This window comes from Tupaia chinensis, unplaced genomic scaffold (assembly GCF_000334495.1).
Source record: "Tupaia chinensis unplaced genomic scaffold, TupChi_1.0 Scaffold000257_1, whole genome shotgun sequence".
NCBI lineage: Eukaryota > Metazoa > Chordata > Mammalia > Scandentia > Tupaiidae > Tupaia > Tupaia belangeri.
In genome coordinates, this window is record NW_006159737.1 from 3,086,495 (window position 1) to 3,113,162 (window position 26,668).

Consider the following 26,668-nt stretch of genomic DNA (forward strand, 5'->3'; position numbering starts at 1 on the left):
GGCGCGCCTCTCCCTTGAGCAAAACCCCCCCAAAAAAAAAAAAAAAGGAAGAAGAAAAGGCACTGGACTCTGACATGGCCAGCTGCAGTTTGAGTCCTGGACCTGGCGGCTTGCTTTCTCGCTTTCCCTTTCTCTCTGTTAGTCTCTGATCTAATTAAAAATAATAATAGTAAATAAATAGAATAATTCTTTCTTGAAAAAAGACCTGTGAGAATGAGAAATTATACTTTCACATAGGGTAGTTAGAGATAAACCCCTCAGTCTGAGTCATGTAAATAGACCAGAAGGAAGTTAATGAGCAAGCCATGCACGTACATATATAGGGCAAGAGTTCCCAGGCAGAGTTAGCAGCACTTGGAAAGACCCTGAGGCCAGAGCATGCTTCCTATGTTTAAGTAACCTAGGTAGGCAGAGGGCTAGAGTGGATGAGTCAGACAGGGAACGGGCTCATATAAGGTCCTGTAAATCTTTTAAAGGCTTTGGCTTTCACATCAAGTGTCACTTTTTACAGTTTTGAGCTAAGGAGTACTGTGATATAACTCATGCTTGAAAGGCTCATAACAGTATCTTGCCAAAACAGTAGTCCTCCTTTGTCTGATGGGTATGCATTCCAAGAACCCTGTGTGTGCCTAAAGCCATCGTTAGTACTGAACTCTGTCTGTACTAAGGCTTTACTGTGGGAAGTGTATATACACAGCTGGGTACACTGGACAACAGCTGACCTAAGTAGGACAGAATCGGCCAGTGTGAGATTTCATCACATAACTCAGAATGGCGTGCAATTTGAAACTGAAGAATTGTTTATTTAGGGCTCAGGCCTGGTAGTTAGGGTGCTGGATTCCCACATGGCCGACCATGGTTCTAATCCTAGACCTGCCAGCTTGCTTTCTCACTTTCCATTTCTCTGTCTCTGATCTAATTAAAAAATGATAATAACAAAATTAAATAAATCTTTTTTAAAAAGAATTATTTTTGGAGTTTTCTGTTTACTAATTGTAATCGTGAAACTGTGAAAAGTGTAACCACGGGTAAGTGAGGACTGTGATACTCTGACAAAGAAAGAGCTGGAGGAAAAAGACCAGGGAGTCTGCAGTAATGAGAGTGGAACCAGAGAACTGCAGTGCAAGTGTGAGGGGGCAGCCGGGTTCTGCGTATGTTTGGAAGGTACAGATGGCAGAAATGAATTTATAACCTGAGCTTGTGTGAACTATAGTTTCTAAATCTCTATTACTCTTTTGCTAAATGAACTTGCATAGGTGAGTGGAGCCGAGGCAGGTGCTAGCAGAAGGAGGGAGTGTCCCAAGTCTCAATACACCCTACTTCCTGTCTCCAGAACCTGTTTAGACTAAATACAATAAACAAATAAAAATCATTGTGTTAAAAACAAATAGAAAACATACATAAGCCCAGTGGTGGGGGCATAGGTAGTAACATGCCACTGTGTGATACTAATGTCTGATGGGCAGGCCCAAGGTTTGGATCCCCGGTCAGTCTGAACATGCTGGGTGTAGCCGTGATCCTGTCTGGCCTGAGGGCTTGGGGAAGATCATGGCATGGGAAGACCCATTGATGAATCTCTCTCTCTCTTTTTCTTTCATTAAAGAAAACTTTTTTTTTGGGGGGGGGCTTGCTACAGGGCGTGTGCGCTCACCAGAAAGAGAGACAGACAGAAAGTGAGAAACCACCCCCCCAGGGGGATGAGCATCCCTTCTCCTCCATTCTCTTCTCAGGATCTTGGGCACGCACGCACATGCGCCCGGCGCGAGTTTAAACCAACAGGTCTGGGACTCAAACTACGGTCGACTACATGGGAGTCCAGCGACATAGCCATTAGGCTAACTGCTGGTCCCTAAAGAAAACATTTTAACACGTGTAATGTGACCGCTTTAAATTTCTCAAGGCTTCTGCAAATACATACTTGATAATATATGAAAGAGCACATTTTGTGACTTCCTTTATCAAGGTCTTCTTTAACTGAATCATCGATTCAATGGTAGGCATTACATTTAAAATTATACTAATTTTTTGAAGTTTATGTAGTATTTCTTCCATTAGAGAGAGACGTCATAGGGTGTCATACCATAGTCCTTCCCCTGGCCTTCCCAGCTAGCCAGGATCACAGGCATGGGTATACACCTGGTGTGTGTGAGTGGATTTGGGAACCAAATCTCAGTCTTCTGTGTGGATTCATCATCATGAAGCAGCCTGTTACTACTGTAACACCACAGCTAGCCTGAAATTTTGATTTTTAAGCTCTCTATTTATACATGAAATATAGAAGATGTCTTATGTAAGTAAGAGCCCTGGGGCCGGCAGCTGGCATGGTGGTTAAGGGTGCTGGACTCCCACATGATCGATCACAGTTCAAATTCTGGACCTAGTGACTTGCTTTCTCTCCCTCTCCCTCTCCCTCTCCCTCTCCCTCTCCCTCTCCCTCTCTTTCTTTCTTCGCTCTCTCACTCTGTCCCTTTCTGGTCTAATTAAAATAAATAAATAAATAAAGTTAAATAACATAATTCTTAAAAAAAAAAAAAAAAGAGCATTTAAAATCTTTCTACCATTATTTCAGTTATGGCTTCCATGGTTTAATATGGTTTTAATTTGCTTTATTTCCTGTGAAAGTATAGAAGAAAGAAGATAAAGTATGGGCACTAATAGCATTGACCTAAGGTTCAAGTCCAGGTTTCTGCAGTTTCCTAGCTATGTGACCTTGGGGAAATAACCTAACTTCCCTGAACCTCAGCAGCTTCCTCCTTTTTTAGAAAGGAGACAGGATTGCTGTGAGCATTCCATGTTATTCCGCATATAAAACAGCTAGCACAGGTGCATATTTAGAATTCTATAGTTGATACATACTATGTTTGTTTTTGTTTTGTTTTGTTTTGTTTTGTTTTTGAGAGGTTTTTGTCATAGGGCACATGTGCTCACCAGAAAGACAGAGATAGAAAGCGAGAAATCACCCCCCAAGTGGGATGGCCACACCTCAATCCCTTTTCCTCCATTCTCCTCTTGGGTACTTGGGCACGCACACGCATACGCAACCGGCATGAGTTTAAGCCATCATGTCCAGGACTCGAACTGCGGTCGACTACCTGGGAGTCCAGCTACAAAGCCATTACACCAACTTCTGGTCCTCAGTACTATATTTGTTTTAATGATGGTGACAAGAAGTTGGTAACATGGGAAGTGTTTGCATGTAGAGGGACAATTATTGTAAAAAGAGCTGTTACCATTAGGGTGAATGCAACCAAGTTACCATTCCTTCCCAATAATTTAGAGAAAGAAGGCTACTTCGTATAACTAATATTGGGTACGTAGTCTGGTATACACACTGAAGTAAGGACACATCAATAAAGGCAAGTCCAAATTGTTCAGTGCTGTGTTTAACCTGTTAGAGTTGCACCTACTGTAGTAATATGCTCAGTAAAGCAATGGTTCTTCACTGTGTATAACAAGTCTTTTTCTTAGGAAAGGTTGATGTAAGTGAGCCTCCCCTGACTTGCCTTTCTCACTTTTCAACACCTGAACCCTTGGCTCCATTTCTGTCAGGTAGGCAATATGCTCCAGTGAGGTTTAATTTGACAAGACAGCTTTTCTATCCTTATGGCTCATGATCTCATTTGACAGTTGAACCAAACAAGAAAATTCACTCAGATCTAACCATACACCATCTGCCAGAAAGCTGAGCCAAAGGATCATGTGAGAATAGTGAAGATAACTTCTTTACTTTTTTCATCAAGTTTGTACAGACATGTTGAGTGAAATAACCATTTTATGACATAACATTTTATTTTTTAATTTTTAATCTTGTCAGAGAGCATGTGTATTCACCAGAAAGAGAGAAAGAGGGAAAGTGAGAAAGTACTCCCCATGGGAAATGGTCATGTGCAATCCCTTATCCTCCACTTATCCCTCTTTTGAGAATTTGGGCATTCACACAATGTGCCTGGTGTGTTTTTTAAGTCTCTGTATCTGGGACTCAAACTGGACGATTTCCCATGTGGGATCTAGCTGTCTTAACTACCATGTCATAGGCTGGCCTTGTATAAATTTTTATTGCTTTCTTTGTAATAACATAATTTAGGTACAATTTTTGTCTGAATGACCAAATTTCTAAATTAAAAATCTGTGTGTAGTGGGGCTGGCAGGTGGACGAATGGTGGTTAAGTTGCTGGACTCCCACATGACCGACCAGGGTTTGAGTCCCAGACCTGGTAGTTAACTGTCTCATTTTCTCTCTCTCTCTCTTTCTGGTCAAATTAAAAAATAATAATAAAATGAAATAAAAGTTTTTCAAGAATTATTTTATTTAACTTTATTTTTATTTATTTTAACTTGACCAGAGAGGGACAGAGTGAGAGAGAGAAAGTGAGAAAGCAAGCCACCAGGTTCGGGATTCAAACTGCATTCAGTCATGTGGGAGTCTAGTGCCCATAGCTACCCGCTACTTGCCAGTCCCCAAATAAAATTAATTATTAATTTTTTTTTAAATCTCTGTATAACTCTCTACTTGAATTTTTGTGCTCATTATTAATGCTTAGTCATGGTGACTGGATTTTGTGCTAATAACAGCTCAATGGGAGTTGATTTTGAACATGAGAAAAATCCATTATTAATTTAATATAAAACATTGAGATTAGTTTATATAGTTCACTCTTTATAATTTATACATCAGACATAGATTCTAAAAATATTTGAAATAACAATATTTAGCCATTAGTATTTCCATAGTTAGTATTCAAAATGCATTCTGATGCAATAAATGTGATTAATATATTATTCTGAATTTGAAACTAAATAATTAATGTTTTTCTATTTAGGAATGAAATATAACTGTAAGAATATTTTCAAAGCATAAATTCCAGCAGAATGTAAGTTTGGGTTTTTTTTGCGGGGGTTAGAGAGGGTTTTTTGCTATAAGGCACGTGTGTTCACCAGAAAGACAGAGAGAGACAGAGAGAGAGAAAATGAAAAATCACCCCTCCCAGTGTAGATGGCCACACCCCAATCCCTTCTCCTCCATTCTCCTCGGTATATTGGGCACACATGCACATGCACCTGGCATGAGTTTAAGCCACCGGGTCCAGGACTCAAACCACAGTCGACTATATCGTAGTCCATCAACATAGCCATTATGCCAACTACTGGTCCCAGAATGTACATTTTTAAAGTAACAAATAATTTACTCTATATTGGAAAATTTTTCATACTTAGATGATACTTTGAACAAAAGGTTATTTTGTCAGTATGAATCAGGTAGAATTTGAAAATTAATTGCTTTTATCCTAATTAACTAGTTAATAAGTATCAAACACATACATATGTATATATTAAAAAAAAAAAAACAGTGGGAACATCAAATAAAATCTTGTTGGCCAAAGTATTTTAAACATTCATTTTTCTTCATGTTTAACAAAGTTTATCTTAGGGCAAGCAGGTAGCACAGTGTTTATAAGGTGGCTAGACTCCCACATTGTTGACCACTGTTCAAGTCCCAGATGCAGCAGTCAGGCTGGGTGCATGTGCATGTGTACCCAAAATCCTGAAAGGAAAATGGAGGAAAAGGGATTGGGGCACTCCCCACCCCCTGGGGGTGATTTTTCACTTTCTGTCTTTCTGTCTCCATCTCTTCAGCAAGTGCACATGCATAATAGCAAAAATCTCTCAAAAGAAAATAAAAAGAACAAAGAAAAAACACAAACATTAAAATTAGTACATTGGAGAGGCCAGCAGGTGACATGGTGGCTGGGGCCCTGGACTCCCATATCACAAACCACAGACCTGGCAGCTTGCTTTCTCATTTTTCTTCTCTCTCTTTCCCCTTCTGTCTGCCTTTCTCTGGTGAATGCATGTGCATCAAAGCAAACAAAATTACTAATAACAATAATATAAAATTAAATGATATTTTTAAATTAGTACATTGGAATGATAATGCATAAATATGTGGGAACTAAAATATAATCTGTAGAGTGATAAGCTAATAGGGGAAGAAATGGTTGGCATTAATTATCAAATGCAACAGACTCATTTTGTTGTTGAAATATATAAATAAGCTTAGAATAAATGAATATGACATTTCTATATTTTTTCACTTACTAAAAGAGATAGCTAAAATTGATTTGTTCAAAATTTCGATGAGTGCTATATCACCAGATACTTAAATTGATACAGAATAAGTTCTTTTTTTTTTAAGAATTGTTTTATTTTAACTCTTTTTATTTATTTATTTTTTTAATTTTACCAGAGAGGGATAGAGTGAAAGTGAGACTGAGAGCGAGACAGAGAGAGAGAGAGAGAGGGAAAGTGAGAAAGCAAGCCTCCAGGTCCAGGACTCAAACCACGGTTGACTATGTGAGAGTCCAGCATCCTTAACCACTATTCCACCTGCTGACCCAACACAGAATAAATTCTAATTTGCTTTTAGATATATTTTATATTTTTAATCCTAATCTTGGTAAAATATTTCTGTTCAGTTTTCATAGGTACATTTTTAAATTCTAAGGAAAACTCACATCAACTATCTAGGGAAATTTAAACACAAAAATCTTGAAGCGTTAAGTCTTTCTTCTCTGTAATGTTTTTATTCTGATATTTTTGTATATTTGCCCACATATTTAAACAAACAAAAACAATGGAGTGGTAAACCTTGACATGTATCCAAAACTGTTTCTTAAAATTATTAAAATTAAATCTTCAATTTCATCTTAGCTTAATTTTTATTTGGAAGAGAAGCAGTTAAGACATTTTAGCTTGTATTTAGTATTTTTTAATAATAGTTCCATTCAGAGGATATTCATTTAATTGGTCAAATGTTTGGTACCAGTATGAAACTCTTTTCACTGCCATTCTCAAGGACTAGTCATTGTTTTCTATAGATCTGAAAAATATTTATTGTAATCCTTTACTTTCAAGGCTGTCTAAAAGAGAGTAATTCCTTTCCATTCATTCTAGGTCAAAATATGAAACAAATAGCTGCAAATACCTCCCGTAAATTTCCACTATAATATGTATATTTTGAACCAATATGCCTTTTTCTTAATTATTGGGATTTCTGGAGACATAGATATATGTGAATATGTGTGTGTGTGTGTGTGTGTGTGTATACACACACACATATATAATATAAAACAATTATTCTATCAGTATAAGTGATTGATTCTGATTTTTTTTTCCCCCAGGCCTGATGGAATTGGAACTGTTTCAATGGAAGAAAAAGAGAGATTTGAGGAGACAAAAGAAAGACTCTCTTCCCTTTTAGAAAATCAGATAAGCCATTTCAGGTATATATTCTGTTCACTAATGCGAGTATTCATTTTTGTACTTTACCCAACCCTTTATTTCCTACAAATTCTTTATTATATCTTTCTGCTACTACTTGAGAATTATCAGTTGCCCCCTTCCCCTCATTGCCTGCAGTGTATGATCTACTACCTTCAATTTGTGGTCTGCTTTCTAGCCTTTCACTCAATTTTCAGAACTCTTAGCTTAATCATTTCCCCTACAATATCCATTCCATAGTACCTCTTGCTTGCCTTTTGCATTTCTCATTCTTCTTTGCCTCTTCCACCAACTTCATCTAATGGTCTAGTATGATCATTTTCAGAAGTGTAATATTACAAAACTGAATGGCAGCTTTTCCACCTTCTTTCTATGTCAATGGGCAAGGAAACTCTCAACTCCTACCTCTACTGAGGGGCCTTTTTTGATTTTTTAAAAGAATTATTAATTTAATGTATTATTATTATTTTTTTTTAATTTGACCAGAGAAAGAAAAAGTGAGGAAGGAAGCTGCCAGATCTGGGACTCTTACTATAGTTGACCATGTTGGAATACAGTTCCTTAACCACTATTATCATAGCAAAGAGTGTTCTAAAGTCTTTTCAACATTCACTGCCAGTGACTTGTCACTTATAACATAGTTACAACATACACTACTTAAATCATTAGTTATCTTTTTAAATTATTTATTTAATTTTATTTGCTCTTATTAATTTTTTTTTTTTTTTGACCAAAGAGACAGAGCAAGAGACAGGGGTAGTGAAAAGCAAGCCATCAGGTCTGGGACTCGAACTGTGGTTGGCCATGTGGGAGTCCAGCACCTCAACCACCACACCACCTACCAGCCCCTCATTAGTTATCTTTTTACTTACATTTTGTGAGAACATGTGCCACAGTACTTAGCACAATTTCTTACTCAAAAATGTATCAATATTTAATCAATATGCAGGGTGAAAGGTAAATATCTTTGTATATTTATTTTCCCTAATTTTATTTAGTTCAAAGAACCTAATTGTTAAAAAAAAGAAATATGAACCTAATGGCTAAAAGCAGAAATATGCTAATACATCTTTTATTCTATCACTCTTTTTGGACTCTATAAAATGTCATTATGTTGATATATTTTCTTATAGCATGTCTGCTGTGTTGTATGTATATGATTTAGAATTATTTTATTTGAACTTATTGACAAAATAAACTCAGCGAATATGCCCTTCTGCCAAGAACTGTTGTTTAACCAATTGAATAATTTATGGCTATTCTAAGACCCAGTTTCTTTATCTGTAACATGAGGAGCGTAAACTCTGTGATATTAAAATGATATTAGGGTAGAATGATAACCCATTTACATCTTTACTATTAGGTTGTCAGGAAAGTTATAATGTATTTTTCTATATTTTTCTATGCAAAAATGCATCATGCCTTTCTTAGTAACCTAATACTTCAAATGATATATCAAGAAGCATAGGAGGGAGGGAATCAAGGGGGAAAAAAAAAACGTCAAACAGTTAAGAGACACAAAATGGAAAATTGTCTGTTGGGCATAATAGGTATAGTAATATCTTTGATTGGACCAATATTCCGTGTATTCTGGATGGAAAAATTCATTTTATATGCTATAATGATATTCAGTGAATGATGTAAAATTTTTTAATTAAATTAAAAAAAAAACATAGTTAACTTACAGATTTAAGGTTGAATTTTTTTTAATTTTGCCAGAGGGCATATGCACTTGCCAGAGGGGAGAGAGAGAAAGTGTTCCCCACCCATAGGGAATAGTCACATCACAATACCTTCTCCATTTCTCCCTCTTTTTGGGATTTTAAACACGCATGGACATGCATACTACATGTTTCTTAAGCCACTGGGTCCAGAACTCAAACCACACAAGTTGGCCATGTGAGATCCAGCCACCTTAATCATCACACGAGTGGCTGTGAAAAAAAAATTTGAGATTGAATTTTTTAAAATTTATAAACAGTAACAGAATCTTTCGCATTTGCAGAAATCTTTTTCTGTATTTGTTGTGTTAAAAGTATTCTCTCTTAGGCTGTACAGACTCCTTCAAATGTATTTTATATGTCTTTCAATGAAAAATCAATGTAATCTTTCCCTTTTTTGTTACTGTTGAAACAGTTTTTCATTCAATTATTTATATCAATAACTGTGTCTCTGTGGTTATTAAATCAATTATTTCAGCCACAACTAATAGAAATCCTCTTTCGAACTGGTTTAAACAAAAGTTTATTTGCTTACTTGCATGCAGGTCTCAGGCGGAGTAAGCTTTAAAGGTTTAATTCCATAGCTATATCTCAGTTTCTTTTCTCCCATCAGGAAATAGCTTCATTCCCAGTTGGGAAGTAAGAAGACTCCAGAATCTCTTGGCCTCATGCCCATACATGCCAGCATTCAAAAGAAGTGGTAGAACTGCCTCTTTCTGTGGTTCTCTCTCAAGAACATGAAAAGTTTCCCTAGATGACCCTAGCAAGCCATGTGTCCTATCTCATTTGCCTCGGTAGTTCATAAGCCCATTTCTGTACCCAACTCAGCAGCCAGAGGAAGCTCTGCACTGGGTACCTCAATCAGCCCCTGACATTCAAGTGGGATCTCCACGGCAGCATTAGCCTGATCAAAGCCATTCACCAGAGGAAATCAGTCCTGCATGCTGCTACCCAGAAACTACACAGTAGGAGGCAGAGAAGGCCATTGTCTACAGCATTTATTTTATTAGTTTCCTCTTTTCTCTTAGTTCGTTCCTGTGTTTCTCTTATATCCACATGCTCTTCGAATATTTTCTTTAAAAATGTACTCTCCAGTCCTTATCAGTTTTATTTCTTTGGTGTATTGAGGATAAGAATTGAAATTAATTGGTCTAGACCTTTTGTATAAACTTTTATATATTCTTTTTTTTTTTTTTGGAGAGATTTGTTTTTGTTTTTGTTTTTGTTTCTCTATAAGGCATGTGCACTCGCCAGACAGAGAGAGACAGAGAGACAGAAAGCAAGAAATCACCCCCCAGGGGGGATGGCCACACCACAATCCCTTCTCCATTCTCCTCTTGGGATCTTGGGCACGCACACACATGTGTGGGGCATGAGTTTTAAACCACCGGGTCCGGGATGTGAACCTCGGTCGACTACATGGGAGTCCAGTGACATAGCCATTACGCTACTGCTGGTCCCTATATTCCCTTTTGATGTTTATAGAGTTTTATAAATTTTGCCAGTTTCGAGACCAGCAGATTGTATAATGGTTTTACATCTAGACTCCCACATAGTCAACCATGATTTGGGTCCTGGACCCAGTAAGCCTAAAACTCACACTGGGCTCTTGTGCACGTGTGCCCAAAATCCCAAGAAGAGAATAAAAGAGAAAGGATTGTGGCATGGCCATCCCCATGGTAGGAGGGCAGGGGAGGGGGGTGATTAATCACTTTCTGTCTCTTCAGTGAGCACACACACTCTATAGCAAAAATCTTTCAAATGAATGAATGAATGACATTTTACCACTCTTACCTTTCCTGAACTGAAATAAAACAGAAGAAAGTGTATGTGACCATGTATGTAAATTTAGAAAGAGAATTTGGCCATGAGGACTCTATAAGCTTTTATCAGAAGATCTTCATTAGCTACTTACACTATCATTTAGAAAGAACATAAATTGTTTATGAACTCATGCTAATGAAGTAAAAGTAGTACTATTCGTAACTTTTTGGACCAGCTAGGTGGCATAATGGCTAAGGCAGTCAGATCCCACTAAACATTTCTTAAATTTGAGTCCCAGACCTGGCAATTTGAAAAACACACCAGGCACATGTACTTAATACCCCTAAATCCTGAAAGAATGAAAGAGAAGGGATTGTGGCATGGTCATTTGCCGGGTGGGTGCTTTCTTAATTTTCTTCTTTCCTTTTCTGTGCATCTCTTTGCTGCAAGCCTATATACCCTGTGTCAAATTGAAAAATAATAACTTTTTAAAATTACCAAAAGGTGTGTGTGCTCAACAAAGAGAGAGAGAGTAGGAGGTTCAAGAAAGCAACCCCTAATGGGATATGGTAACATCACAGTTTCTTGTCCTCCATTTCTCCATTCTTTTGGGATTTGGAGCACTACACAATGCACCCAGCATGTTTTTCAAGTCACGAGGGAGATCGCAGATTTTAAAAAAAGAAAGACAGTAGATTAAACATCTGACTCAGTGACCTCATAGAGCTTAACTGAAACAGCAGAACAGTATTTTTGAGATAGCATTTACCCATAAGGACAAGAGTACAGGAGGAGAAATGGGCCAAGAAAAAAAGACATGGAAGTGTGACATCAGAGAAGCAATCTGATTTATATCGCACAACCACTAAAATGTTCAGGACATGCCAGTATCAAGCCTCTCTAGAAAGCAAGCGCAAAGGATAAATTGTTGTAAATCTGCTCAGGAAACACTTAAATCCCCAAATCTCTTTTCCAACTCAGCAGCCAAGCTGCTGATCCCCTCTACCCTAGCAGAAGACTGCAGATTATTCCCTGGAAAGGATGTAGTTAGACAGTACCTGTTATATCGCGCAACCACTAAAATGTTCAGGACATGCCAGTATCAAGCCTCTCTAGAAAGCAAGCGCAAAGGATAAATTGTTGTAAATCTGCTCAGGAAACACTTAAATCCCCAAATCTCTTTTCCAACTCAGCAGCCAAGCTGCTGATCCCCTCTACCCTAGCAGAAGACTGCAGATTATTCCCTGGAAAGGATGTAGTTAGACAGTACCTGGACTGAATGGAGGAAGGGAAGAAATTTCAGGTGCAGTGGATGGTAGAAACAGAGAGATCAAATAAATGTTTATTCTGAAATTTAAGAATCACACACTTCTCCCAACTCATACACTTGACTCTCAAAATGCAAGGAGGCAGGCTTCCACCTTCATACATGTCCCACATGTCCTCCCCTGGGTCTCTAGCCCAAGAGAAAAGATGTAAAGCTGTTGACAACAAAGATGTCCCGTTCAAATAGCCCAGCCAGATTCGTTTCTTTAAAGACAATAGTTTACAAATGCTTCCGTGCACGTAGCTTACATTCAGTTTTTAATACCACAGTTTTGATAATGATCAAGCTGAAGACTCGATATTGCCAAGATGACAATTCTCATTTAATTGAGCTATAAATGCAGTGCTCTCCCAATCAAATCCCAGTAGGAGCTTTCAGAAAATAACAACTTAATTCTAAAGTTATTTGTAAATATAAAATATTTAACTTTAAAAAGGGACAGCATTGGAATCCTAAGACTCCGGATTCCAGAACTTAGAAAGCTAGTGTTCTTTTACGAGACCAGGAATGAACACGCACACGTACATGGACAGTTGATTTTCAACAAACATGCAAAGGAAACTTGCAAAATAAACTTTTTGCCAACACTTGGTGCTGGAACTATTGGATATTCCATTGCAAACTCTTCACCTCAATCCATGCTCACACCAGACACAAAAGTTGTCTCCAAATGGGTAGTGCTAGAAAATAAAAGAGAAAAATCTCTGTCCTTGGGCTAAATATACTTAAAACACAAAACTGTGATTCATAAATGGAAAAAAAAAATGCTGCCTTGAATTTGGACCAAAAAAAAACAAAAACAAAAAGAGCTATAGATCTTTAAAAGACATCATTAAGGGAATAAAAGGAAAAATCACAGAACAGAAGAAAATATTTATATATCCCACAGAAGACTTTTATTCAAAATAAACTCTTAAAACTTAATTTTAAGGAACACATTTACCCGATTAAAATGTTTCTAGGGCCAACCCCATAGCATAGTGGTTAATGGAGCCAGATCCCACATGGTCAGCTGCTTCTCAGATCCCAGTCCCAGGGGTTCAGAAAGCATGCTGGGCAGGCGTACTTTTTTTTTTTTTTGGAGAGATTTGTTTTTGTTTTTGTTTTTGTTTCTCTATAAGGCATGTGCACTCGCCAGACAGAGAGAGACAGAGAGACAGAAAGCAAGAAATCACCCCCCAGGGGGGATGGCCACACCACAATCCCTTCTCCATTCTCCTCTTGGGATCTTGGGCACGCACACACATGTGTGGGGCATGAGTTTTAAACCACCGGGTCCGGGATGTGAACCTCGGTCGACTACATGGGAGTCCAGTGACATAGCCATTACGCTACTGCTGGTCCCTATATTCCCTTTTGATGTTTATAGAGTTTTATAAATTTTGCCAGTTTCGAGACCAGCAGATTGTATAATGGTTTTACATCTAGACTCCCACATAGTCAACCATGATTTGGGTCCTGGACCCAGTAAGCCTAAAACTCACACTGGGCTCTTGTGCACGTGTGCCCAAAATCCCAAGAAGAGAATAAAAGAGAAAGGATTGTGGCATGGCCATCCCCATGGTAGGAGGGCAGGGGAGGGGGGTGATTAATCACTTTCTGTCTCTTCAGTGAGCACACACACTCTATAGCAAAAATCTTTCAAATGAATGAATGAATGACATTTTACCACTCTTACCTTTCCTGAACTGAAATAAAACAGAAGAAAGTGTATGTGACCATGTATGTAAATTTAGAAAGAGAATTTGGCCATGAGGACTCTATAAGCTTTTATCAGAAGATCTTCATTAGCTACTTACACTATCATTTAGAAAGAACATAAATTGTTTATGAACTCATGCTAATGAAGTAAAAGTAGTACTATTCGTAACTTTTTGGACCAGCTAGGTGGCATAATGGCTAAGGCAGTCAGATCCCACTAAACATTTCTTAAATTTGAGTCCCAGACCTGGCAATTTGAAAAACACACCAGGCACATGTACTTAATACCCCTAAATCCTGAAAGAATGAAAGAGAAGGGATTGTGGCATGGTCATTTGCCGGGTGGGTGCTTTCTTAATTTTCTTCTTTCCTTTTCTGTGCATCTCTTTGCTGCAAGCCTATATACCCTGTGTCAAATTGAAAAATAATAACTTTTTAAAATTACCAAAAGGTGTGTGTGCTCAACAAAGAGAGAGAGAGTAGGAGGTTCAAGAAAGCAACCCCTAATGGGATATGGTAACATCACAGTTTCTTGTCCTCCATTTCTCCATTCTTTTGGGATTTGGAGCACTACACAATGCACCCAGCATGTTTTTCAAGTCACGAGGGTCAGAATTCGAACTGTGGTTGGCCATGTGGGATCTGTCTTTCTTAACCATCAGGCTATGGGGACCAGCCGAGTATTAATGACTCTCATATAGGAATTTATTTTATTCAGGCTCAGCTATATTCTAGGAATAAATTTAAAAACACAAAATAATAGGGCCAATTAATTAAACACAAATAAAGAACTTCTGTTTAAAGATCGCAGATTTTAAAAAAAGAAAGACAGTAGATTAAACATCTGACTCAGTGACCTCATAGAGCTTAACTGAAACAGCAGAACAGTATTTTTGAGATAGCATTTACCCATAAGGACAAGAGTACAGGAGGAGAAATGGGCCAAGAAAAAAAGACATGGAAGTGTGACATCAGAGAAGCAATCTGATTTATATCGCACAACCACTAAAATGTTCAGGACATGCCAGTATCAAGCCTCTCTAGAAAGCAAGCGCAAAGGATAAATTGTTGTAAATCTGCTCAGGAAACACTTAAATCCCCAAATCTCTTTTCCAACTCAGCAGCCAAGCTGCTGATCCCCTCTACCCTAGCAGAAGACTGCAGATTATTCCCTGGAAAGGATGTAGTTAGACAGTACCTGGACTGAATGGAGGAAGGGAAGAAATTTCAGGTGCAGTGGATGGTAGAAACAGAGAGATCAAATAAATGTTTATTCTGAAATTTAAGAATCACACACTTCTCCCAACTCATACACTTGACTCTCAAAATGCAAGGAGGCAGGCTTCCACCTTCATACATGTCCCACATGTCCTCCCCTGGGTCTCTAGCCCAAGAGAAAAGATGTAAAGCTGTTGACAACAAAGATGTCCCGTTCAAATAGCCCAGCCAGATTCGTTTCTTTAAAGACAATAGTTTACAAATGCTTCCGTGCACGTAGCTTACATTCAGTTTTTAATACCACAGTTTTGATAATGATCAAGCTGAAGACTCGATATTGCCAAGATGACAATTCTCATTTAATTGAGCTATAAATGCAGTGCTCTCCCAATCAAATCCCAGTAGGAGCTTTCAGAAAATAACAACTTAATTCTAAAGTTATTTGTAAATATAAAATATTTAACTTTAAAAAGGGACAGCATTGGAATCCTAAGACTCCGGATTCCAGAACTTAGAAAGCTAGTGTTCTTTTACGAGACCAGGAATGAACACGCACACGTACATGGACAGTTGATTTTCAACAAACATGCAAAGGAAACTTGCAAAATAAACTTTTTGCCAACACTTGGTGCTGGAACTATTGGATATTCCATTGCAAACTCTTCACCTCAATCCATGCTCACACCAGACACAAAAGTTGTCTCCAAATGGGTAGTGCTAGAAAATAAAAGAGAAAAATCTCTGTCCTTGGGCTAAATATACTTAAAACACAAAACTGTGATTCATAAATGGAAAAAAAAAATGCTGCCTTGAATTTGGACCAAAAAAAAACAAAAACAAAAAGAGCTATAGATCTTTAAAAGACATCATTAAGGGAATAAAAGGAAAAATCACAGAACAGAAGAAAATATTTATATATCCCACAGAAGACTTTTATTCAAAATAAACTCTTAAAACTTAATTTTAAGGAACACATTTACCCGATTAAAATGTTTCTAGGGCCAACCCCATAGCATAGTGGTTAATGGAGCCAGATCCCACATGGTCAGCTGCTTCTCAGATCCCAGTCCCAGGGGTTCAGAAAGCATGCTGGGCAGGCGTACAGGCATGTTCCAAATCCTCACAGGATGGAGAAATGGAGGAGAAGGAATTCTGGCTTCCTGGCATGACTTTGCCCCACTGCAAGGTGTTTTCTCTCTCTCTCTCTCCTCTCTCTCTCTCTCCGGCTATCATATATGCCTCCTAACAATTAAAAATAAATGGATAAATAAGTAAATAAAAATTGTTTTAAGAGCTATTTCACCATGATGTATGATAACAAAAGGCCTATAAAAAAACCCTCAATGTCACTGCTCAATAGGAAAATGCAATTTAAAACCCATTGGGGAGCCAGCAGGTGGTGTGGCAGTGAAGACAAGGGACTCCCACATGGCTGACCATGGTTCAAGTCCCAGAGCCAGTGGCTTGAAAAATCATGCTGGGCACATGTGCTTGCATGCCCAATATTCAAAGAAGAGAGTGGAGGAGAAGGGATTGTTGTATGGCCATCCCCCAACGCCCCTGGGCGCATGATTTCTCACTTTCCCTTTCTCTGTCTCTGCTTCTCTGTCTCTCTCTCTCTAGTGAGCACATGTGCCCTGGAGCAGAAACTTTAAAATAAATAAATAAATAAGAAATCCGGTAGGTATCACTACCTACCTATTAGTATAGCTAATGTTCAAAACAAAACAAACAAAAAGCTGAACCTAACAAGTATTGCATGAATGTGAAGTAACTGGAATTCTAATATGCTCTTGACAGGAATGTAAAATGGTGTAGCCTACATTGGAAAATTGCTCAGGAGGTTCTTAAAATTTTAAGTGGCTGGGACCAACAGATGATGTAGTGGTTACATCTCTGGGCTCACACACAACCAACTGCGCTTCATGTCCCAGACCCCGAGGCTTGAAACTCACGCCAGGCCCGTGTGTGTGCATGCCCAGCATCCCAGAGAGGAATGGAGAAAGGAGTGGATCATGGCAAACCCCCTGAAGGATAACTTCTTACTTTCGGTCTCTCTGTCTTTCTCTGTCTCTCCAGCAAGTGCACATGCCCTATAGCAAAAGTCTCTCTTAATTTTTTTTTTTAATTTAATGCCTATCATATGACCTAGCCATTGCACTTGTAGGTATTTTCTAAAAGAAAAAAAAAAAGAAAATTGTATATAGCAACACCAAAAATGTTGATGTTGCTCTATACACCAACATGAACAGATATCAAAATAACTGCAGAGTGAGAGAAATCAGACTCAAAAAGTACATATATGTTTTCTTTTGCATCAACTTCTAGACATACAAGCTAATCTAAATAACAGAAAGTAAATCAGTGGTTAGGAAACATTTTGAGGTCATGAGTTACCTTGTGGTGATACATTAAAATTTAGCAAAATTCAGGGCCAACAGGTGGTGTGGTGGCTAAGGTGTTGGACCACCACATAGCTAAACACAGTTCAAGTCTTGGACCTGGAGGCTTAAAAACCAGGCGTTTTGGGTGTGTGCCCAAAAATCCCAGGAGGAGAATGGAGGAGAAGGAATTGTGTTGTGGTCATCCTCCTGGGGGGTGATTTGTCACTTTCCCTCTTGTTGTCTCTTTCTGTCTCTCTCTGGCAAGTGCACATACCCTATGGCAAAAACCTTAAAAAAAAAAAAAATAACAGCAAAATCGAATATTTTAAATATGCATACTTCATTGTTTGTCACCCTCTAAATAAAACTATGAGAAAAAAAAAAAGCTGAATGCTTCTCTTCCATATTAGGAAATTAGTAGATGATATCTAACACTGAAAAAAATCAAGAAGTAAATAATATGTTAGTGTGCAGTTAGGGTTATGACGTTTAAATGCCAAAGGAGTGAACTAAAAGTTGGATTTTTTTTTTCCCCAGAAAGCAGAAATTACATGGAATCTATTGGAATTGCTCTGAAAGACCTATTTAGAAGAAATGCCTTTTTTAGACTATGATCATATGAAACTTAAATAAAATACTGTATTAGGAAATATGTAAGGAAAAGAAAAGGTTTAGTCATAAAACAAGTCTATGCAGGCTCATGTATCTCGTAATTAATTTACCAAAGTGGGAATAAGGATGACTTTAATTTATACAGATTAGATATTCAATGTGGTTGAATTTTATTTGATAATTAAGTATTTACACTTTGCTTTGTTGTCGTAAGGCTGTCAGAGTGGTAAAAACCCAAAATATTTATCCGGGAAGGCAGACCAAAATAATTCCCTTTTAAAAAAAACTTGTTTTTTTGTAAAGATTAATTAAGGTTCTGTGTAGTTATTTTCTGTACTTTATTGATTCAGGATTACTTGTACTCTGTAAATGTGTTGAATTATTTACACATCATGGGCAGCTAATGCTAATTCAGAACACACCCAGTGGGACCTCAGAGCCCTGAAATGCTAAATGTAATCTGGAGATCAGTAACATTCCATTCATAAAATGTGTCACCCACAAGTTAATGGAAATAAACAATAGGAAAGACAATGAGTGGATTATGCAAATACACTGAAAAGATTAAGCAGGAGGAGGGGACTACAAGAACCCAATTTGTGTTTTATTTAAACGTGGATTAAGCTTTATGGTATACAGAATGATTAAAGCTATTTTGCTAATTTGCTAATGCTTTAAAAAGCCCCACTGAATAGGATAAACTCTATCAAAATCAATTAGTTGTACCTTTCTTGTGTTGGGAAGAGGATAATAGGGTACACAGAAGCAAGATTAAGCAAATAAATTTTCAGCAGTAAGTAAAATAATAAATACAGTCCTTGGAAGAAAAAATGAGTGACTAGATTTATGTAGTATTTATTTGTATTTACCTGAGATGAATGAAAGTTTCATGATAACCCAGTCCTAGTTTAAACCAAACCGCTGCTTTGTTTTAAGAGAGAAATCAAACCTTTTCTTTAAATTGGGTCCTTTAAAGCAAATTAAACTTAAAACATGAGTTTTTTAACCTCATTTAAATTATAGTGTGAAAAAATAATAATTTCATTGTTTCAAAATATGTCCACTGAGTCTCTGGAAAAGGACATGGAGATAAGTAAACCGCTTTCTAAGTTGTTCGTTTGCCATTTTCTAAGTCAAGGTGCAACCTAAGGACAGCCCCGCGGCCTACAGTACTTGATTTTAGCATAAAAGCCGCAGTCCTAGAAGGAGGTGCTTTGTCGAATCTACTTCAGCAAAGCCAGGAGCTCCAGCAGGACAGAATGGCACTGATGTTCATACTCTCTTAAGTGGAAACTGACCTGAAGAGGCATCCTCTTGTAAAGAGCAACAAACCTGTTTCCACCGTGTGACAACTTCTGACCCTCATTTCAGAACATCCCCCAACCCACTCTCTGGTTGTTGGTGTCAGTAGGGATACCTAGGATGAGAAAAATCTGGGTCTAATAACTCTAGTAACTCTCCTGACAAAAGAACTGCAGGTTTGTGTGTATTCTGTGGGCAGGCTAAGGAGTTAGACACCATCGAGGCAGGAAAATGTCAGCCAGCAGCAAGTAGAACCTTGTTGGTCCTAAAAGTTAGAGATCAGTAGGAGGAAATGGGGAAATCATTTCATTGTCTCTTGGAGGTTTTTGGGTTTTTTTCCTCTTTTCTTTTTAATGCTATTTATTCATTATTTATTTTAATTTGTTGAGAGAGAGAAAGAGGGAAAGTGAGAAAGCAGGTCACCAGGTCCGGAGCTTGAACTGTGTCTGGCCATGTGGGCGCGTCTAACCACCATGCCGCCTTGCTGGCCCTATCTCTTCGAGTTTCAGTAACCACCGATTTTGAACAAGGTAGTATTAGGGAATGCCTGCGACTCTTTATTCATGACCCTTGAGGCTACTTTTTGTTTAAAGTATTCATTTAGTACACACAGCGTTGAAATTTTAGAATTGTGTTCATCACATTTTACACCTGTGTTGTTTTAGGCCTCAAAATCATAGGGCTAGGTGAACTTTAGCCATTAAAATTTTCCTCGATGAGTTGTTGCCGTTTTCACCTCCCTTTATTACCCTCATGCCAAATAATATAAGTGGGATTATTAAGCAGTCTTGGATATTAAATGTTTGCTTTTTTGTTCCTTCTTTTGTTTTTAAAGATACTGTTTTCCCTTTGGACGACCTGAAGGTGCTCTAAAAGCTACACTTTCATTACTTGAGAGGGTATGTTGGAACATTACTTTTTAAATACTATTCGTGTTCTCAGTTGTTGTGTATTTTAGTTTTTGAATTAGGCAGACAGGGCATGAGTCTGTGCCCTTGACCAAGGCCATCACATTTCATGAATTTAATCCCCTGTACTTACTGGCAGGGTATTCACAGAGATGCCCTCCTAGGCCTGCTTCTTCCTCCCTGAAGCTTTTCCTAAACCTAACACACCATTCTATTCTGATATTAGGGCATCTTTTTGGTAGTATCCATTTCTCCCACCTCTTCCCCCACCTATAAAATAGTCCTGTTTTCCAGTTACATATAATTATCTCTGCTTTTCAGACTTCACAGATACCTTATTCTCCCCTCAACTTTGTTTTCTACTTGTCATATCCTCATGCATGTAAGAGTTTATCATTTAATATTTACAGACACTGTTTTCTTTTCATTCAAAATGTTTCTTGGAATTTATTTCAGTTATTTCATTTTATGTGTTATTTTAAATGAATTCACAAGTTACAGAAATTCACCCCCCCTCCAAAAAAGCAAACAAAATATTAAATCCATGCTAAGAAAAGTCATGTTTTAATGAAAGTATTGTGTCATCGGAAAACTCATGACGCATTTTTGCATAGAAAAATATATATTTTCTACTCCTATTTTGTGACAGTTGAGGTTTGAAAAGCAAGTTTCCTTTTCTTCTGTCTGTAAATCTGTTCAAATGCTAGTTGAGTACTAATGGTTCAGTAAAATGGTCTCCTATTCCATCTTGCAATTAAAATGAATTCTAAAATTTATCTATAGGTCATGGTTTGACTGTCCTGTTACTCATTTGCTGACTTCAAACACTTGATCTTGTCTAATTTTCTGCCAAATTAATTTTAGATGTCACAGTGTTGATTAGCATCTCTATGAAAAGCAAGGAGAGAAGACTGTTCAAACATTACATCTCTATTTCAGTGGTTTAAGAACTTGGGAGACGAGGACTAACACTGATGATTAAAATGAGATCTTTAGATTATAGACAAATTTTACCTATACACCCCTCTCTTATAGTTGATTTTTGTACATTCTGTAATAAAAATATTATTGTAGTAAGTATGTTTCATTCAAATGTTTGCAGTATTAAAAGCTGCATGTAACCCAGGCTTTTCAAAGTATTTATTTATTGCTATTCATTAAGGTATCATGGATAAAATAAAATTTTTGCAGACTGTTTTACTTTTTGGAACTGCATCCTATCAGGGGTATGTAGTGCAGGCTTTCTGTGTCCTGGTTTCCATGGCAGACCCCACCCCCCTTCCTCCTCACAGCAGGGAAGAGTTAGTAACAGCAGAGATGCCCTCCTGCCCTGCATTGACAGGTGGCAGGGTGAACAGTGACCTTTATTCCAGTTACAGTCACTAATCACATCTCTTGCTGAATCGAGAGTGAAGTGTTAAGGGCCATTTCTTCATTTCTGCATCTCTTTACCTAATGGCAAGTTAGAAAAATAAAATAAAATCTGCATGTGAATTCTTGATACATATGATAACTTGGAGGAACATGACAGGAAACATAAAACAGAGGTTGATGTCTTCCTTTCTGCATTTTCCAGTTCTTTTTTGTACTTTGCCAAGAAGAGATTTTATACCTATGCTTCTCACTCCCAATCTCCAAATTAAATTCCTAACACCTAGATAATATGAAATATTGCCTGTTTGATACCCTGGAATCACCTCTGTGGCAAACATATAGTCTAATTTTAACAACTGTTTCTGTGATTTAAAGTTTGTCACCCTGGGAAGCCTCATAGTAAAATTCAGAGTTCAGCACATAGAACAAAACCTTAAAGTTTAAATTTTAGTAATAATCGCACTTAAAAGAATAATGTACATTTAATGCTTGTGTGTTTTGTACTGTGTGCCAAAAGATATTTCTGACTACGAAGGATCACATACAGTTCTAATTAAAGCACCAAATATGTGTAAAATTAATGGAAATTGATAAGGAAGAAATTTTTTAGGTGATAACATTTGCTATTTTCCATAAAAGGAAATCTTGTCTAACAATTTTAAAATGTTGTCAGGGGTCACTGATGCTTGGATGACTGAGTAGAGTAGAAAACCCTAGTGCTGAGGCTGACTCAAAAGAGAATGAAATAAAAAATCATGGCATGGCTTTTGTGTGTGAGTTCTTTCAATATTTCTGCTAAGAAAAAAAGAGTAAAAGAATAGTTAGTAAACATACAAAAGCATTGCCTTCTCTATGTTCACATTCTCTCATATATTTTGTAGTTGTAATGTAAGCAAATTTTTAAAAATTTCATTAAATATATGGAAAAATAAACTCTAATAGGTTAATCAAAATTTATTGCGAGCAGCCTTATCACCAATAGACGTGTAGAGAAATTATCAATGCGTCATTGTAAAAGTGCTTAAATACATGACATTTCAAAATGACATAATTTTATTTTCCCCTTGCCTGCAGTAAAATAGTTTAAGGAAAAAATCCAAAAGCACATTTTAGCAACCCAACAAAAGAATCAGTTATTTTTCAAAACGGTAGTAATGGTTCCATGTGTTTTAATATTTGATACACCATAAGCCTTCATTGCACTAAGACAAATTTATTCCCCTCTCTTTTCATAGGCTGCCTCACAGATCGTAATCATTAAAGTTTACTTAGAGTTGAAGTCCTGAATTATTTTTTAGAGCACGAAAATCATGCTAATTTTTCATGGATTTTGTGTTATTGTTTTCAAATAAATTTCTCAAAAGATTTAAGGCTCTTAAATTAGGCATGTACAAGATAAACATTGTTACTTGTCCCAAGAACTATAATAATGATCTAAAACGGCTGCTCTAATGGTGCCGTGGTCCTTGGAGGCAAAACGACTGTCATACTGAATGGTGGCCTGGCCTATGGGAGGTTTTGAGGTGCATAAATGAGGCTTAGACAGGAGGAGCCAAGATTGAAGGATTAGTACTCAGTTGAAAAGCTCCCACTCATTACTTCCCCCATGTTACCTAGGGCCCCTTTCTAGTAATAGTCTAGGATTTTTTTTTTTTTATTTGTGCTCAGCATTTATTTGATGAAACAACCTTCTTCTGTCTGTCTGTCTGTCTCTCTCTCCCCTGCAACCCTTTGGTAGGTTTTAATGAAAGATATTGCCACTCCCATACCAGCAGAAGAGGTGAAGAAAGTGGTCAGAAAATGTCTCGAGAAAGCTGCCTTGATCAATTACACTAGGCTCACAGAATATGCCAAAATAGAAGGTCAGTGCAGTGAGCAATTGCCGAAGTGGCAGTGAGAGCCAACAATGCCTATTAACTGAATTTTCTATGAGAAGTCCTTTCCTTTCCTGAACAATCCTGTACCATAGCAAAGGGAAATGTCTCATTAAAATCTCAGCTGGTGAACTGAAGAGCTTTTTCCTATTCATTGCTTTAATATGCCTCCTGGGACTCTGCTTGAATGAAAGACCCAGGATTCGTGCTTAAGTTGTCCTTTGTTCTTATTTTGAGTTTTCAAGAAACGAAAAGGTGTTTTCATGGGTTGTAGTTTTGACATTACTGTAAGTATGTCTAACATTTAAATTAAGGATAGTGGATTCTTTCCTGATCAGTAACAATGTAATATTACGTAATTTTATTTTCTATTTTGTAGTGTCACTCAGAAAAGGAAACTTGTTGATCATGAGGGCTGAAATAACTGATAGAACTTTCAAAGCTTTTAATTGCTTATAATATATTGATGCATTTAAAAGATTAGATCTCTTGAGAGGATTGTGCACTTTTTTTCCTCTTTAGCTTTTGTTCATTAAAGATATTGACATTTAAAATGATTAGAAATAAGTAGAATGGAATTCGTGGTAAAGTCATAAAACCAGTTCTTATTGATAAAAGTAACAGAAAAAGTCTCAAATTCTTTGTCCATATTATCATAAAACTGGCTTACATATATAGCATTAATGAGAGAGGGAGAAGTTTGCAGTTATGTTAAACACATTTTTAGAAGTTGTCTTTTAGAAAGAGTTAGTAGTGCTAATATAAAATTGTGCTTAATGAGTTAATTATAAATTTATTAATCAGTTGTCATTATGATAGTTTTATCAATATTCAACCAATGGAGAACACTGATTATGATTGACTGTGTTATCATTCCTTTTTCTCTCCATTTCTGCTCAAGCTTTCTAACAAGCATGAGATAACCAACCTCCTGAGTGATTAACAAAAAAGCCATCTCATCACTATAGCAACCAATATTATATCACGAGAGTAACAACATGAAACCTCCTTAGCTACCAGTTTAACATCATTAATTATGATACCGTGTTGTGTTAAAGCAAAAGCAATGAACATTAGATCATTGGGGGAAAGTGAAGATAAGCACTTTGGTTTTTAGTTCGAACACTTATTCATATAATTTTGGTTTCAGGATTATTGGGTATTCTGAACATGGATTGGAAAAACTGATATAAACATAAACGTATTTGCCTTTTAAATCTGGCAAAGAGAAAAAAGTTTGTGAACAATCGAATAAATATAATATTGTTTTAAAAAACAATATACAAAAAAACAATAAGAATTCTTTTGTTCATAATTTTTTCTGTTAACATATTGATCATTACTTTGTCCAGGAATACTGGATTGATACGCAGTATGTTTCTTTGTTTGTTATAGTCATAGAGTTCATTAAAATATGGATAAATAAAAACCTTCTCTTGTACACATAGAAAACAAGTTTGTCTTTTAAACAAAAAGTGCGTAGTAGTACCAAATGTACAGCGAACAGGGAACACTTTCAACTTTTTCTGAAATCACCACTTCATTGTCTCTAGTCTACTGTGAGAATATTCTAAAAAATGGATTCTAGCAACTCGTTCAGATAGGACTAACAGACCATCTGTTTTTGAGGGAAATAATAATAAATAAATAAAGCTTGCTCATTAGAAAAGAAAAAATATATATGCTTTTTTGTTATTTTCCTTCCTTAGTTTTTTAAATTAAAAAAATTTAATTAAAAAAAACCAGTAATTATTGATTTTGTTTTATGCTCAGGACCAGCCCAAGAGCAAAATAAAAATTAAGTTAGAAATAGAAAGTAGGCTGTTTTTGTCTGCCCGATTGGCCTTCTGCATTCTGTGAGTAAGTCAAAGTTTGCTTTCCTCTTAAATTGTCTTTTCTTATGTTTTAGGCCCAGCAGAAAAGGAAACAGGTAATTTGTGTTTCTGCATGCACAAGCCATTGTTTCCAATGTGGTGCTGTGGTGTCGTTTGTTTTTAAAGTTTAGATATAATTGACATAGAAAAAGCTGTACATAGTTCATGCATACAACTTAAGTTTGGTGATAAAAGTATACAGTTGTGAAACCATCACTGAAATCTATGCTATAAATCTATCCAACACCTCCAAAAATTTTCTCCTACACTCTTTATTACCATTTTGTGACAAAAATACTAAACATAAGATCTATTCTCTTAGTAATTTTTAAGCGTACCATACAGTCTTGCTAACCACCGGCATCTCGTTGTACAGCAGATCATTAGGTTCACTTGGTCATCTGCAAACTTTGTACCCTGTAACTAATGCCTCCCTATTTTCTCCTCCTCACAGCCCCTAGCAACCAGTGTTTTCTTCTCTGCTTCTATGAGTTTGACTATTTTTGATTCCCCATATTTGTGGTATAATCTAGTGTTTTTCCTTCTGTGTTCTGGCTTATTTTACTTAGCATAATGTCCTCTAGGTTCATCCACATCACAAATGGCAGAATTTCCTTCTTTAAAGTCAGAAAAATACTCCATTTTATGTATATACAGCCTTTTCTTTATCCACTTATCCACCAATGGACTTTTAGGTAACTTTCACGTCTTGGTTATTGTGAGTAATGCTGCTGAAAACATGGGAAAGCAGGTATCTCTTTGAGATCCTATTTTCAATTCCTGTAGCTATAGCTCCAGAAGTGAATCCTATGGTAGTTCTTTCTAATGTTTTGTTTTTAGCAACCTCCATACTGTTTTCTGTAGTGGCTGTACCAGTTTATGTTTTTGCCAACAGTATGCAAGCATTCCTTTTTCCTTTTGGCATTTTTCTTTTATTTAGTTTTGGTATAGGGTGCATTCATTCACCAGAAAGAGACAGAGAGAGAAAGAGAGAGAAAAAGTGAGCAATCACCTCCTGGAAGGATAGCCAAACCACATCCTTTCTTCATTTTTCTCTTGGAATTTTGGGCATGTTTGCACATGCACCTAGTGTATTTTTCAGGCTGCTAGGTCCAGTACTCAGACCACACACTTGGCCGTGGGGGATCCATCTGCCTTAAACTCAGTGCCAGTTGCCTTAAACTCCATGCCACCTGCTCGCCTCTCTTTCAGCATTTGTTTGCTTTTGTTTTTGATAATAGCCATCCTAACCGGTGTTAGATGATATCTCTGTGGTTGTGATTTGCAGTTCTCTGAAGATTATTATATTTAGCCTTTTTTCATATTCCTGC

At 37.0% G+C, this 26,668-nt stretch overlaps 1 protein-coding gene across 19 annotated transcripts in view; it reads left to right on the forward strand.

Annotated features, from left to right (window-relative positions):
* The window catches only part of CADPS2 (calcium dependent secretion activator 2), a 450,101-nt gene that overhangs the window by 294,783 nt on the left and 128,650 nt on the right, over positions 1 to 26,668 (forward strand). For 12 of the 19 annotated variants that reach the window (XM_027772143.1, XM_027772145.1, XM_027772150.1 and 9 more), the window contains 4 exons: positions 7,179 to 7,280; positions 20,143 to 20,206; positions 23,328 to 23,451; positions 25,373 to 25,393. In XM_027772143.1, the coding sequence (XP_027627944.1) occupies positions 7,179 to 7,280; positions 20,143 to 20,206; positions 23,328 to 23,451; positions 25,373 to 25,393 (311 nt within the window). The remainder of the gene's footprint in view (positions 1 to 7,178; positions 7,281 to 20,142; positions 20,207 to 23,327; positions 23,452 to 25,372; positions 25,394 to 26,668) is intronic. The other 7 variants (XM_027772148.1, XM_027772155.1, XM_027772157.1 and 4 more) reach the window with 1 other exon arrangement.